Below are 14678 nucleotides of genomic sequence, written 5' to 3'. Positions count from 1 at the left end.
AGGAGATAATATTGAATCTGAATCTAATACAACATTAAAACAATAATGATCAGATAATTAACCTGAATCAAATGTGATATTAAAACATATATGACTAATTCAAATTAGTGTATTTATTCACATAGATCCCTTCATTTCAAGTTTACAGCTCACCAGCACTAAAATGTCTTCTCTCTGCTTTAGTATTATGGACATGAAAAATTTCCTGCCCTTGGAATGAAGATGAAGTCTTGATCAGAGCAAATCTCCTCTTTAAATAATTATTGTTAGTACTCTTGGTATCTCAAAATTCGTCACATGCATCAGAATTTGAAACATTTCTGGTTACGTAAAAGTTATTTTATTATCATCTTTGTTTAAATGACCTTTGATGTTTCTTGGGCCGCTAATAATTTTGCTGAGATTGTAAGAGCAATTATTAATGAGTTCAGTCTAATGCCAAAAAAAAAAAAAATTCTAATTTTTTAAAAACTTTTAAATTCAGGGTACAAGTACAGGTTTGTTACATAGGTAAACCTGAGTCAGAGGGGTTTTTTTGTGTGTGTATACAGATTATTTCATCATCCAGGTATTAAGCCTATTACCTATTAGTTATTTGTCCTGATCCTCTCCCCCCATACCCTCCACCCTTTGATAGTTCTCAGTGTGTGTTGTTTCCCTGTATGTGTCCATGTATTCTCATCATTTAACTCCAACTTATAAGTGAGAACATGCATTGGTTGTCTGTTCCTAAGTTAGTTTGCTAAGGATAATGTCCTCCAGCTCCATCTAGGTCCCTGCAGAGGACATGACATTATTCTTTTTTATGGCCACATAGTATTCCGGGGTGAACTTGTACCACATTTTCTTTATCCAGTCTATCATTGATGGACATTCAGGTTGAGTCCATGTCTTTACTATTGTGATAGTGCTGCAGTGAACATACAAATGCGTGTGTCTTTATACTAGAATGATTTACATTCCTTTGGGTATATACCCAGTAATGGGATTGCTGGGTCAAATGCTATTTCTGTCTTTAGGTTTTGAAGAATCCCCACACAGTCGTCCACAATGGCTGAACTAATATACACTACCATCAACAGTGTAACAGTGTTCCTTTTCCTCCACAACCTAGCCAGGGTCTGTCGTTGTTGACTTTTTAATAATAGTGATTCTCACTGATGTGAGATGGGTATCTCATTGTGGTTTCGATTTGCATTTCCCTAGTGATCAGTGATGTTGAACTTTTAATCAAATTGTTGGCCACATGTATGTTCTCTTTTGAGAAGTGTCTGTTCATGTTCTTTCCCACTTTTTAATGGGTTTTTTTTTTCTTGTAAATTTGTTTAAGTTTCTTATAGATGCTAGATATTAGACCTTTGTCAGATGCATAGTTTGAAAAAATTTTCTTCCATTCTGTAGGTTGTCTGTTTATTCTGTTGATAGTTTATTTTGCTGTGCAGAAGCTCTTTAGTTTAATTATATCCCATTTGTCAACTTTTGCTATTGTTGTGACTGATTTTGGCATCTTCATCATGAAATCTTTGCCATGTTTATGTCCTGAATGATATTACCTAGGTTGCCTTCCAGGGTTTTTATATTTTGGGATTTACATATAAGTCTTTCATCCATCTTGGGTTAATTTTTGTATACAGTATAAGGAAGGGGTCCACTTTCAGTCTTCTGCATATGGGTAGCCAGCTATCCCAGCACTATTTGTTGAATAGGGAATCCTTTTCCCATTGCTTATTTTTGTCAAGTTTGTTGAAGATTGATAGTTATAGATGTGCGTTCTTATTTCTGGGTTCTCTATTCTGCTCCATTGGTTTGTATGTCTGCTCTTATATCAGTACCATGCTGTTTTGGTTACTGTAGCCCTGTAGTTTTTCTGTGATTTTTTTCAGATAGCATAAAATGATTAATTTCTATGATGCAAATACTAGGGTATCATCAATGCTAAAACAGTTGTCCTGTACAATTTTTTCTTACCGGACCAAAATTTTTTGTTTTGGCACCTTATTTTAATTATTCTAAGAGATCTTTATTAACCTAATAAGTATTGGATATATAAAATTTAAAGATCATATCTTAATAAACCAAGATTTTAATTTTATTTAGATATATGCAGGTTTTCTTTGAAATGCAAATTCTGAAATAAACAGGCATTATTAGTATTTATAAAACAACTTGAATACTGATATATCTATATCACCAATAATTCTTCCTTTGATAACTCAGAAGTTTTTATGAAAGAGGTTCATTTAAGCTTTGTTTTCTAAATACATAGGTGAAATTATACTTAAAGACGATACACCTATTCACGAAAAATTCAATGACATAACGTAAAAAATAGAAGACAAATTAGCCATTAGAAGTACAGCTACAATATTTTTATTAGTATTTTATGTATGATTTGAGGGAGGAAAGATATTCTGATGAGAAAAGGGGGAATAATATTAGAAATATGAATAATTCACCTTACTTATCAAATTTTTCTTATGGCCAATAAAGATTTTATCATGAATGAAGCTCAAATTAGAGAGAAAGCCAGTGTGTGCTAAGAAGTCACCTATAGGTATTCCTTAATAAAAATTACTCTTATGATTCAAGGATCATAAAATATGCTGAGATTTATGCATAACTTGGCTGTTCAAAATTAGAACAAACACTGCGTATCCAGTGTTATGGTTAACTGGCAGTAAGCACACATCTAATTTAGTGTTCCACATAGCCATTAGAATTCCCATGGTACATGGACTGAATCCAGTTAATTGCCATAGCTTTTTCTACATATGACAGCACACAGAGAACTGAATCTATGAAATCATTAATTGAATTATCCTTTAAATCTGCCAAAAGATATGTTAGTTTTTACTCCCTTGGTAGTTTCCCTCAGCATAAATCAAATGAGAAAATTTAAATGACTGAAAAAAAAAGTCAGAGTGTTACAGGTTGTTTTAAATGTAGAGTTAAACCTTAGTTAACGTATGCGGCGAGCTTCTCTACAAAATAATAATAAAGGTCTAAGAAAGACAATGTGTTACAATAGATATAACCCTGGATTGAAGTCCAGGTTTCTGTGTCTTTAGAAATATCAAACAAATGTAGGTGTATTTCTCATCCCCTTTTAAATGGAGTAATGACATCTAGAATACATACTTATCCTGGTTTTCATTCATCGATTTTACTGTTATTGACTGAAGAGTTACTCATATTTAGGTGCTGTAGAAGAACTGTGAGGTAAGTAACATTGTTCTTTCCCTCATTGAATTTGTAAATTAGGCTGACCGGGTGTGGTCGTTCATGCCTGTAATCCCGACACTTTGGGAGGCCGAGGCAGGTGGATCACCTGAAGTCAGGAGTTCGAGACCAGCCTGGGCAACATGGTGAAACCCCATCTCTACTAAGAATACCAAAAAATTAGCTAAGCCTGGCGGTACATGCCTATAATCCCAGCTTATATTAAGTTAAAAAGCTTAATTAAGTTAATAAAGCTAAAAAAGCTTAATAGAGACTTAATTAAGTTAAAAAGCTTCTGCACAGAAAAAAAAAATCAGGTAGTAAACGGTCAACCCACCGAGTGCTGATGTAGCAGCATCACTTGAACCCGGGAAGAAGAGGTGGCAGTTAGACGAGATCATGCCACTGCACTCCTGGTCCATAACTGGGGCCGCAGAGTGAGACTTTGTCTCAAAGAAAAAAAAAAGAAAAAATTTATAAATAAGGGAGATAGAACATACATGGGTATATTAAAATGAAATATATCAAAAGTGGTTAGGTTTTGACCATACTGCCAAAAGCACTCTACAAATTCAACTGAATTCTAATAAAAATAACACCATAATTCTTCACAGAATTAGAAAAAATAATTCTAAAATTCATATGGAACCATAAAAGAGCCCTCATAGCCAAAGCAATACTAAACAGAAAGAACAAATCTGGAGGCAACACATTACCCAACTGTACTATAGCCAATAAAACAGCATGGATTAAACAGGCACACAGTCCAATGGAACAAAATAGAGAACTCAGAAATAAAGCCAAATACTTATAGCCAACTGATCTTTGACAAAGCAAACAAAAACATAAAGTGGGGAAAGGACACCCTATTCAACAAACAGTACTGGAATAATTTTCAAGTCACATGTAGAAAAATGAAACTGCATCCTCATTCCCACTTTAAGCAAAAATCAACTCAAGATAGATCAAAGACTTAAATCTAAGACCTGAAATCATAAAAATCCTAGAAGATAACATGGGAAAATTCCTCTAGACATTGGCTTAGGCAAAGACTTCATGACCAAGAACCTAAAAGCAAATTCAATAAAAACAAAGATAAATAGATGGGACTTAATTAAGTTAAAAAGCTTCTGCACAGAAAAAAAAAAATCAGGTAGTAAACAGTCAACCCACCGAGTGGAAGAAAATCTTCACAAACTGTGTGTCCGACAAAGGACTAAAATCAAGAATCTACAAGGAACTCAAATCAGCAAGAAAAATAAATAATACCATCAATATGTGGGCTAAGGACATGAATAGGCAATTCTCAAAGAAGATATACAAATTGGCAACAAATATATGTAAAATTCTCAACATTACGAACAATCAGGGAAATGCAAATCAAAACCACAATGTGATACAACCTCCTTCCTGAAAGAATAGCCATAATCAAAGAAATAAAAAAGCAATAGTGTTGGCACATATATGGTGAAAACGGAACACTTTTAGACTGCTGGTGGGGACCTAAACTGGTACAACTGTCATGGGATCTTTAGGGTGTCACTTTGCCAGCTGGAAACTTCTGTGGCTGGTGGTACCTCTGCTCGGGTTTTGCTTGCTTACACTGGGCTCATTCTGCCCACTCGGCAAAGCAGGCTGCACTCAGCTAATGCTACTGGCCTAGATCCCATACCTGCCAAGGGCGAACCAGGTCAGGAGTGGTAACAGGTGTGTGGGTGGGCGACTGCCGGGTCCAGCCACTGGGTCCATCCAGGCACTCCAGCTGCTGTGGTGGGGCAGGCAGCTCCAGGCGCCACTCTATGCAAGGCTGAACCAGGTGTATTTCAAGGGGCTTCCACTGCAGGCACCATCATCTGGACCAGGGGAATGCAATAGTACCTGAAAGCTCAGAGACTCCAGGGAGTGTAGAGCCCCAAAGATGGTGTTACATCATGCCACAGCCTTGGCTTGGGGACCCCCAAGGTCTGGGCTGCCAGAAGAACCACAGTTCTTCTGTCTTTCTCATTGCCTGCAATGTGGCAAGTGGGAGGCAACTTTCAGTCCTGTTTGTCTTATAGCTCTTTCAGTCCTGCCATTCTGCAGGTCCTGAGTTCTTGTCTCATGTCCAGGAAGAATGAGGTATACAGACAAGTGGTGGGCAAGCAAGGAGGAAAGGAGCTTCACTGAGCTACAGAAAGGCTCTCAAGAGACCCTAAGTGGGTAGCTCTATCCACCAGCAGGTCATCCTGACATCTGTCAAACTCTGGCTGAGTCAGGTTTTTATGGGTTCAGGGGGAGGAAGTGTGTGCTGATTGATCCATGGTTGGCCATGGGTAGGCCTGGAAAAAGCACCATAAGTTATCACTCTGGGCCATGATTCCACGCGGAACTTGCAGTCCTACCCCCAGACTTCAGGCTGTCCCTGGATTGAAGGTGGTGTTTCACAGGAGACCCTCAGCTTTCTGCCCAGGAGCCTGTCTGCCTCCTGCTGCCATCAACATGCTGTCCATGGCCCCAGGCTTTTCATGTCAAGGGGTGCCTGTAGGCCCCTGCTGAGCCACCCTTAGTTCTCCATCAGTCTCCCTCCTGTTCTCCTGGGTGCCCAATGTCCGGAGGGGGTCGAGGTAGCAGGGGGCTGGTGTGTCAGCACCTCCATGAGTGTGCACACACCTAGGTGGGATGGGACAGCACCTGGGTTGGGCCACAACTTTGCTCCAAAATCAGAGCAGGCACCAGGAATGAGGAGAGGCCAGGGATGGGAGCATGCACTTCCCAGCCTGTGGGGGAAGGGAAGCTTCCTCACCTCCTGAGAACAGAGCGTGACTGTGTGGCTGCACCTGCACAACGGAGTATAGGGCTCCCACCCCACCTACTCAGTAGGAGGCAGGGCTTCTTCCTGTTCCTGGCCCCTGCCAGCTCTGTGGAGTGCACAGCCCCGGCCAGACCTCCCCAACTGCAGCTGGCATCTTCACAGTGGCTGCTCCAGATGGACTGTTGCTGCCATCACAACTACTATGGAAAACTGTGTGGAGATTCCATAAAGAACTAAAAGTAGATCTGCCATTTTATCCAACAATCCCACTACTGGGTATCTACCCAGAGAAAAGAAATTGTTATATGAAATAAACACTTGCACATACATGTTTATAGGAGCACAATTAGCAACTGCGAAAGTATGCAACCAGCCCAAATGTCCATTAATCAATAAGTGGATAAAGAAAATGTAGTGTGTGTGAATACTATTCAGCCATATGAAGGAACAAAATAATGGCATTTGTAGCAACCTGGTTGGATTTGGAGACCATTATTCTAAGTGATGTAACTCAGGAATGGAACACCAAACATTGAATGTTCATACTCATAAGTGGGAACTACACTATGAGGATGCAAAGGCATAAGAATGATACAATGGACTTTGGGGACTGAGGGAAAAGGGTGAGAGTAGGGTGAGGAATAAAATACTAGACATTGGATACAGTAGATACTGCTCGGGTGATGGGTACACCGAAATCCCACAAATCAGCACTAAATAACTTATCCTTAGAACCAAACACCACCTATTCCCCCAAAACTTACTGAAATAAAAATTTAAAAAGAAGAAAAAATGTGATTAGGCAGATTGAGACAGCTAGAACAAAGGACTGAAAGCACAAAAGAGTTCAGGATGATTAAGGTTTGAGAAAGAGAGTTAATCTAAATGTGTGCAAGGTCACAAATAGGCATAGACTAGTTGATGTGAAGCTTTGTAAAGAGTCATAAAAGTTTGGATTTAAGGAGTGTGAATAGGATCTTTAAAAGATTTTAGGCAGGATAGTTACCTTTGCTTAAAGTAGAAACTGGTAGGTGAGTAAGTCAGCAAGGGGCTTCTAAAACTGACCAGGTGGTGACTATGAACTGGACAAGAGAGCTCATACCAAATATTGAGAGACATGAATGGTATTTCTATATATTCTGCTTTAGTGGTGAGAAATCAATGACAAAGCTTTTAAAATTGACACCATATTATGGCCAAATCTAAGTTCAGCTGCTCACCATTTGAAAGCCAAACACAAGAGACGAGCGTTGGCGGGAGGAAAAGCAGATTTATTCTGAGAGCCAGCAAACCAAGAAAATGGTGGACTAGCATCCTAAACTACCATATTAAGTCAGTACAAATTTCAGCCTCTTTTTTGTTAGGGCAGGGAGGGGGAAGAGGACGGGATTAGGATCAAGAGGTGACCAGAGTTGTAGACATCTGAGTGTCAGTGAGGATCCAATGGGGTTGGAAACTTTTTTGTCTTTGGTCAAGTCATAATGCTCCTATAAAAATTTAATGAGAAATATGGTTAATTTTTACATACTTTTCCTTTAACCCCAGAATTAGTTTTGAAAATTATATGATTGCTGTCTTTGCATATTATGAGTGTTATAAAATTATTCTAACCTATATGTAAGAATGGATAAAGGCTCCTTAAACAAAAATGGAGTTAGTTATGACAGTTCTTTTGCTGTTTCACTGTAACACTATTACTTCTGAAAATAACTGTTTCTATTATTCGTAGTTCTTAAAATATAATACTAAAAAGGGCATTTGAAAATTGTTTGCCACAGAGTATTATGACTGGAAAAGAGGAAGATATTTCACTCTAATATGTGAATGCTTTGAAGAGTATGTAAGACATAATCTACAATACAATCATAATACAGTTTTACAAGGACAGTGTCTATTCATATTATCAATATGATTTTTAAAAACTTATTTTTTATTATAAATTATTTTCCCAGTAATGCCTTTTCAATTTGATTTAAAAAGTGGATTGTATATCGTGAGTTTTATAGTGAGTTGCCTTGTTCTAATATTCATCACCTAGTGGAAATTCAGTTCAAAGACTTGTATATTTCAGTTCCCAGAGCCTGTGTTATGCTTTGTTATCAGCTTCACCCTGCTCAGACACAGGCAGAATTCAGTAATGCAGACCAGCACTCATCAAGAAATAAGACTTTTCTTAGGTCACAGGTACCAACCACAAATGAACTAGGCTCAGAAAAAAGATTTCAGAGCCAGAGGAGGAATTACAAAAGAAAGTAGAAGGCTTGCGTTAAGCAAGTAATCAAGTCAAGAAATCCCATACTGCAGGGGAATGCAGTGATCAGTACTGACTCCAAGTTCACCTCCAAGTCTCAGCAATAAGAAAACAAAAAGGAGGCAGGGAAGGGGCATTTATCAAAACAAGTATAACTTGGTACCAAGCCTAAAGACATGCTTAAAAGTTTCTTTGGTATCTCCTAGTATGGAAAAGATTGGGCTGAAAATAAGCTTATTCTGAATGAAGCATTGAGGAAGGTGACAGATTCAGATCCTGGCATATGTCACTGTTTCATGTGATGCTGGCAATGTAATGTCAGAGATTCATTCAAGGGCAGGGATTTAAGAATAAATGTTCTAGGTCAGACTTCTGTCTGTACAACTGCCATTTAATTAAATCGAAATAATTTATCATTAGGGATTGTTTCATTGTGATAACAGCTAAAAGAGCATAGTTGCTTGTTTTTAATGTCTATAGACACATTACAAATTTTGTATGTTTGTATAGTTTGAATGTTTGCAGTATTCCTTTTCTTACAGTCTATATAGTAATGCACAATTTTTATTAATTATATACTTATTAAGAAGATTTTGGAGTCTTAAGATAATACATTTACCACCAAGGACCACTGCATTATTTACCCTCATGTAGTCTCTGTTTGAAAGATACTCAGTTATTAAAATATTTACCAAGTAACCTTTTTTTTTTTTTTTTTTTCTGAGACAGAGTCTAACTTTGTCACCCAGGCTGGAGTGCAGTGATGCAATCTTGGCTCATTGCAGCCTCCGTCTCCTGGGTTCCAGTGATTCTCGTGCCTCAGCCTCCCAAGTACCAGGGATTACAGGCACCTTATTGTACAAACATATGCATATCAATGGCTGCATGTGTATGTAGTAAACTACACCAGAGGCTTCTATAAACACGAAATAATTATTATCCCAGGTAGCTTACATAATTCTTCAGAAATGCAAATGCCACTTTTTATATGGTCTAGTGCTACCTTATGTATCATAAAAGTGATATGCATGTTTATTTTTAAATTTTGTCCCAGAGTCATTTTAAAGAACTCTTAGAGGTTAAGGAATTTGGAAAGAATTTATCTAGTTCAACTCCCAAATTCTTTAAAGAAAAGAAAAAAAGGCCAAACTGATAAGCAGAAACTCAAGGTCACATCTTTGCTACTTGGCAGAGTTGGCCCTCAATTTTGATGGCAAGTTTAATGCTATTTCCAATACAAAATTTTGCTTATAAGCACCAGCCACAAATGTTATTTTGTTTTTATCCACTATTGTGTGTGTATATGTATGTGTGTGCCATCTCCAGACCTTTTTAATTTAGTTGTACATATTTATGGGGTACAATGTGATGTTTTCATATATGTTCAACAGTGTGTACAATGTGATGTTTTCATATATGTCCAACAGTGTGGAATGATTAAATTCTTCACCTCACATACTCAGGACTTTTTGTGATGAGAACATTTGAAATGTACTGTGTTAGCAATTTTGAAACACGTGACACACTAACTGTTGTCATCTTATTGTGTAATACATCTCAAAAACTTACTTCTGTTGTCTAACTGAATCTTTGAACCCTTTGGCCAACATCTTTCTATCCCTCTTAACCACCACAGCCTCTGGTAACCACCAATCTAGTGTCTTTTTCTATGAATTTGACTGTTTTCGATTCCACATGTATAAATTAGATTATGCAGTATTTGTGTTTCTGTGCCTGGTTTAGTTGTTGCTTAATTTATGACATCTGTGGTTTAGTAAAAATGGGAAATATGGATACTTTAGGGAAAAAATGTTGTTTAGTTGTATTGTGGCCATTCCAACTTAGATTTCATACCTGAGTCTTCAAAATAATTTATACAAAAAAGTGACTATGACTTAAACAAAATGAAAAGTGAGGAAAGAACCATTTATTTTGTTAGATTTTATCCTAAACTCTCACTTTATAAGGTAGTTTGTTCCAGAAATAGTTTCTACACAAGTAGATAGTCATTAACATAATCAATAGATTTTTTTTGTCAGATTAGTAAGAGCAGATTTAACTCTGGTTGTCTTACATTTTAATAATTGGTAATTTATGAGTGTTTGTATGTTAATCCTGTTAAACTTACGTGATAAAAGTATTCAAATGACATATATTTTTGTGAGTTCTGATGCCCTATATTAAATACATGAAATTAGGCCAGGCACAGTGGCTCACACCTGTAATCCCAGCACTTTGGGAGGCCAAGGTGGGCAGATCACAAGTTCAGGAGATCGAGACCATCCTGGCTAACAGAATGAAATCCCATCTCTACTAAAAATACAAAAAATTAACCGGGCACGGTGGCAGGGGCCTGTAGTCCCAGCTACTCGGGAGGCTGAGGCAGGAGAATGGCATGAACCCGGGAGGCAGAGCTTGCAGTGAGCTGAGATTGCACCACTGCACTCCAGCCTGGGTGACAGAGGGAGACTCAGTCTCATAAAACAAACAAACAAACAACAAAAAAAACCATGAAATTATAATTATGTGGCTTCTTTTTATAGTCAAGCAAAGATTACTAATGCTTATACTGCTTAAATGATTATTTAACTTAACGAAAATGCCTATAATTATTTTATTATATTGTATTACAGATGCCCCCAAGTTCATATCAAACCAAACAATTTATTACTCTTGGGAAGGAAATCCTATCAATATAAGTTGTGATGTGAAATCAAATCCACCAGCATCAATTCACTGGAGAAGAGAGAAATTAGTCTTACCTGCTAAAAACACGACCAATTTAAAGACATATAGTACAGGAAGGAAGATGATATTAGAGGTAAGTCCACATATATACTCAAAAAATTGTATTATTTTAGCAACTATCTACTATTTCAGAATATATTTAAATATCTTCATATACCTGTATACAATGAGAGAGAGAGAAATCATAGTGTATATATTTTACAGTTATTTACTTAAAGGTCCATTGGATCATGGCTCATTAATCATGAGTGTATGAAAGTCTATTCACTTATATAGAAGTGTGGCTATATAGCAAAGACCACTATTTTTATGAATGCACTTTTAGGAATGAAAACAATTACATGGCAGGGCGCCATAGCTCACACCTGTAATCCCAGCACTTTGGGAGGCCCGAGGCAGGTGGATCACAAGGTCAGGTGATCCTGACCAACATGGTGAAACCCCATCTCTACTAAAAATACAAAAATTAGCTGGGTGTGGTGGTGTGCGCCTGTAGTCCCAGCTTTTCGGGAGGCTGAGGCAGGAGAATCGCTTGAATCTGGGAGGTGTAGGTTGCAGTGAGCTGAGATTGTGCCACTGCACTCCAGCCTGGCCACTCCAGCCTAGTAACTGAGCAAGACTCTGTCTCAAAAAAAAAAAAAAAAAGAAGAAGAAGAAAGAAAAAAAAAATATATATATATATATATATGGAAAATCTAGGAAGAAAAAATTGGTAATTTAATAGTTATTGAGTACTGCAAATTTGTCTTCAATGTTGATACTTTCATTGATTCTATTATGTGTTATAGCTTTTTTTCTTTTCAGTCTGGCAGGTGTAAATGCTATCCTTTGGATAGATTTTTACAATTCTAGTGTAAATTCCAAAATAAATGAAATTTACTTGTTCATTATCTTTTGTTTTATTACTAAAAATAAGATTTTGTATAATTATTTTTATATTGCAAAGTAATTGGCCTTTAAATACTGTTTGAATAAAATGCTTCTTATTTATTAATTGGAGTGCATGTATGTGTGTATCAACTTCCAAAACATATTAAAAATCTATGAAAATGATCATCACCCTTTCCAAATTATGATGTGGTTAGGAAAATTGGGAATCTTTTCCACACAGTCTTATTTGCTGAAAGGTTGCTACATTTTATTCACTAATTCAGTTTACATAAACTAAGTGAAATGCACGTTTTAGAATACCATCTAATATCCGTATCCATACTGCATTAACTTAAAGTATCCTCATTGATGCTGTTTAGACTTAAAAAAAATTGTTTGATAGGAGGATTTAGACATCACGTCTGCAAATATTTGCATGGCTGAGTGGTTAGTAATTAAATCACTTTGTCTAAATCAATTTCAATGTAAAGAAGTTTCTTTGAAATTGTTTTAGAAGAACTAGCTATTTGTGACTTGACAGGGATGTCAATTTCATAAAAACATCTGGGCAGTTTTAAACTAAATGTTATATGTTTTACCTTAGTGAAAAGCTCAGATTAGATTTAACTTGTTTTGTGTAGGGTGTAGTCTCCTTGAATACCTTAATAAATTACCATGGACAGGATGGTTAAAATCACAGAAATTTACAGTTCTGGAGGGTGGAGGTTCAATATCATGGTGCCTGCAGGGTTGCTTTCTGTAGAGGACCCTTCCCTGAACTTGTACTTGGCCACCTTCTGGCTGTGTCCTCACATGCCCTTTCCTCTGTGTGCACACAGAGTTCTGGTGTCTTCCTCTTGTTTTACAAGGATACCAGTCCTGTTGGAGTAGGTCCCACTCTTATTATCTCATTTAACCTTAATTACCTTCTTAAAGATCCTATCTCCAAATTCATTCACACTGGAAGTTAGGGTTTCAGTACATGAATGGGCAGAGTGAGGAGGCGGGCAGTTCAGTCCATAACAAGTGGATTGAAGTTCATGAGTAAATGACAGACTAATGTGTAATTTCTGCTTTGCTTCATCTTGACATTTTTTAGTTCCTCAGCCAACTCATAATTCTCTATATTTAATGTGAAGGAACATTTTATACATACAACATAGTATATAGTTTATGCTATTTAAGCTTCTGCCTGAAGACATCCCTCTGCACTCCAAAATAAAACTAAAAAACAAAAACACAATTTTTGTTTACTTGACACACAGCCAGGTGATCTGTTGGCTAAACCACTGACTTTAAACAGACATGTTTATGTGTATACTCTCACAAATTAAATTTAAATTCTGAATGAAAAATATACATGTGTGACTAACACAACTTGAAAACATAGCATAACAAAAAATAACAAAGAGAAAGCAACAATGAGCATTACTAATATTTAATTATTAGTATATACAGTTGCTTGAGACAGTTACTTTTGTTTAATAATGATTGTAAAAGTCATATATGTGCTAATTCTTAATATAAAATGAAATATAGAAAAAAGTTTACACTTAACAAATTGTCAGTAATAAATTTATGGAATTGAGTTTAAGTTTTTTTCTTTAAGTATATATATTCAAACTGTTAAAATTATGCATTTTAAAATTAACCAAATATTCAATACATTATTTAAGTTACTGCCAATAAATGCATCTGTAAAGGTCAAGATCATCAAAACTTTGTTTTTTTAACTGACCACATCCTGAGGAAATTGCACAACTTTTCAATATATGGGCAAGCATTGAAAGAAGGAATGGGTTTCTAATAGGCTCGTCGGAATAATATTGTACTTTGCATTGTCTGTATCTTTCTTTCATATCCTAAATAGGGATGCTGACTGTTGTGTCCATGACTTTCTTATCATGGAATACATAGAAGAAATAAATATTTTTAGGTTTAAGAAAAAGTCTAGCAAGCTTCTTTATTAATATTATACACTCAGCTTATATTTAGATATTCAAAACTATATTTGTTACTTCACTATACTCTGTCCAAACCTAATATCATGAATTAATATCAGTATTTTTAGCTGGATACAGATATACCTTGGAGGTATTGCAGGTTGAGTTCCAAGAGCACCTCAATAAAGTAAATATCACTATAAAGCCAGTCACACAGGTTTTTGGTTTTTCAATGCATAGAAAAGTTATGTTGGCACTATAGTCTATTAAGTGTGCAAAAGCATGATGTATAAAAAGGTCTATGTAACATAACTGAAAAATACTTAGTTACTAAAAATTGCTGGGAATAATTTGAGCTTTAAGCAAGCTGTAATTTTCTTCATTGGTGAAGAGTCTTGTCGCGAGGTTGATGACTGCTTACTGGTCAGAATGTTGATTGCTGAAGGTGGAATTTGCTGTGGCAATTTACTAAAATAAGGCAACAGTGAAGCACTTTGTTAATTAACACTTCCTTTCATGAAAGATCTCTGTGTAGCAGGTGATGCTATAAGGCTAATAACATATAATACTGTTTGTTAGCATTTACCTAGAGCAGGACATCTTTCGAAAATGAAGTCAATCCTCTCAAACCCCGCCACTGCTTTATCAACTAAGCTTATGTAATATTCTAAATCTTGGGTGATCATTTCAACATTTTTCAAGCATCTTCAGAAGGAGTAAATTCTACCACCAGAAACCACTTTATTTGCTCTTCCATAAAGAGCTATTTCCCATCTGTTAGAGTTTTATCATCAGATTGCAGCAATTCATTCACTTCTTCAGGCTCCATTTCTAATCCTAGCTCTCTATTTCCACC

General features: G+C 36.4%; 1 protein-coding gene across 3 annotated transcripts in view; it reads left to right on the top strand.

The window, feature by feature from the left end:
- NCAM2 (neural cell adhesion molecule 2) overlaps positions 1–14678 on the top strand; it is a 561362-nt gene that overhangs the window by 415115 nt on the left and 131569 nt on the right. For all 3 annotated transcript variants that reach the window (XM_007966565.3, XM_007966576.3, XM_037982819.2), the window contains exon 10: positions 10895–11082. In XM_007966565.3, coding sequence (XP_007964756.1) covers positions 10895–11082 — 188 coding nt within the window. The remainder of the gene's footprint in view (positions 1–10894; positions 11083–14678) is intronic.

The sequence above is a fragment of the Chlorocebus sabaeus genome, chromosome 2 (assembly GCF_047675955.1).
Source record: "Chlorocebus sabaeus isolate Y175 chromosome 2, mChlSab1.0.hap1, whole genome shotgun sequence".
NCBI classification, from domain to species: domain Eukaryota; kingdom Metazoa; phylum Chordata; class Mammalia; order Primates; family Cercopithecidae; genus Chlorocebus; species Chlorocebus sabaeus.
Note: the sequence above shows the minus strand (reverse complement) of the source record. Positions and strands in the feature narration are given on the sequence as shown.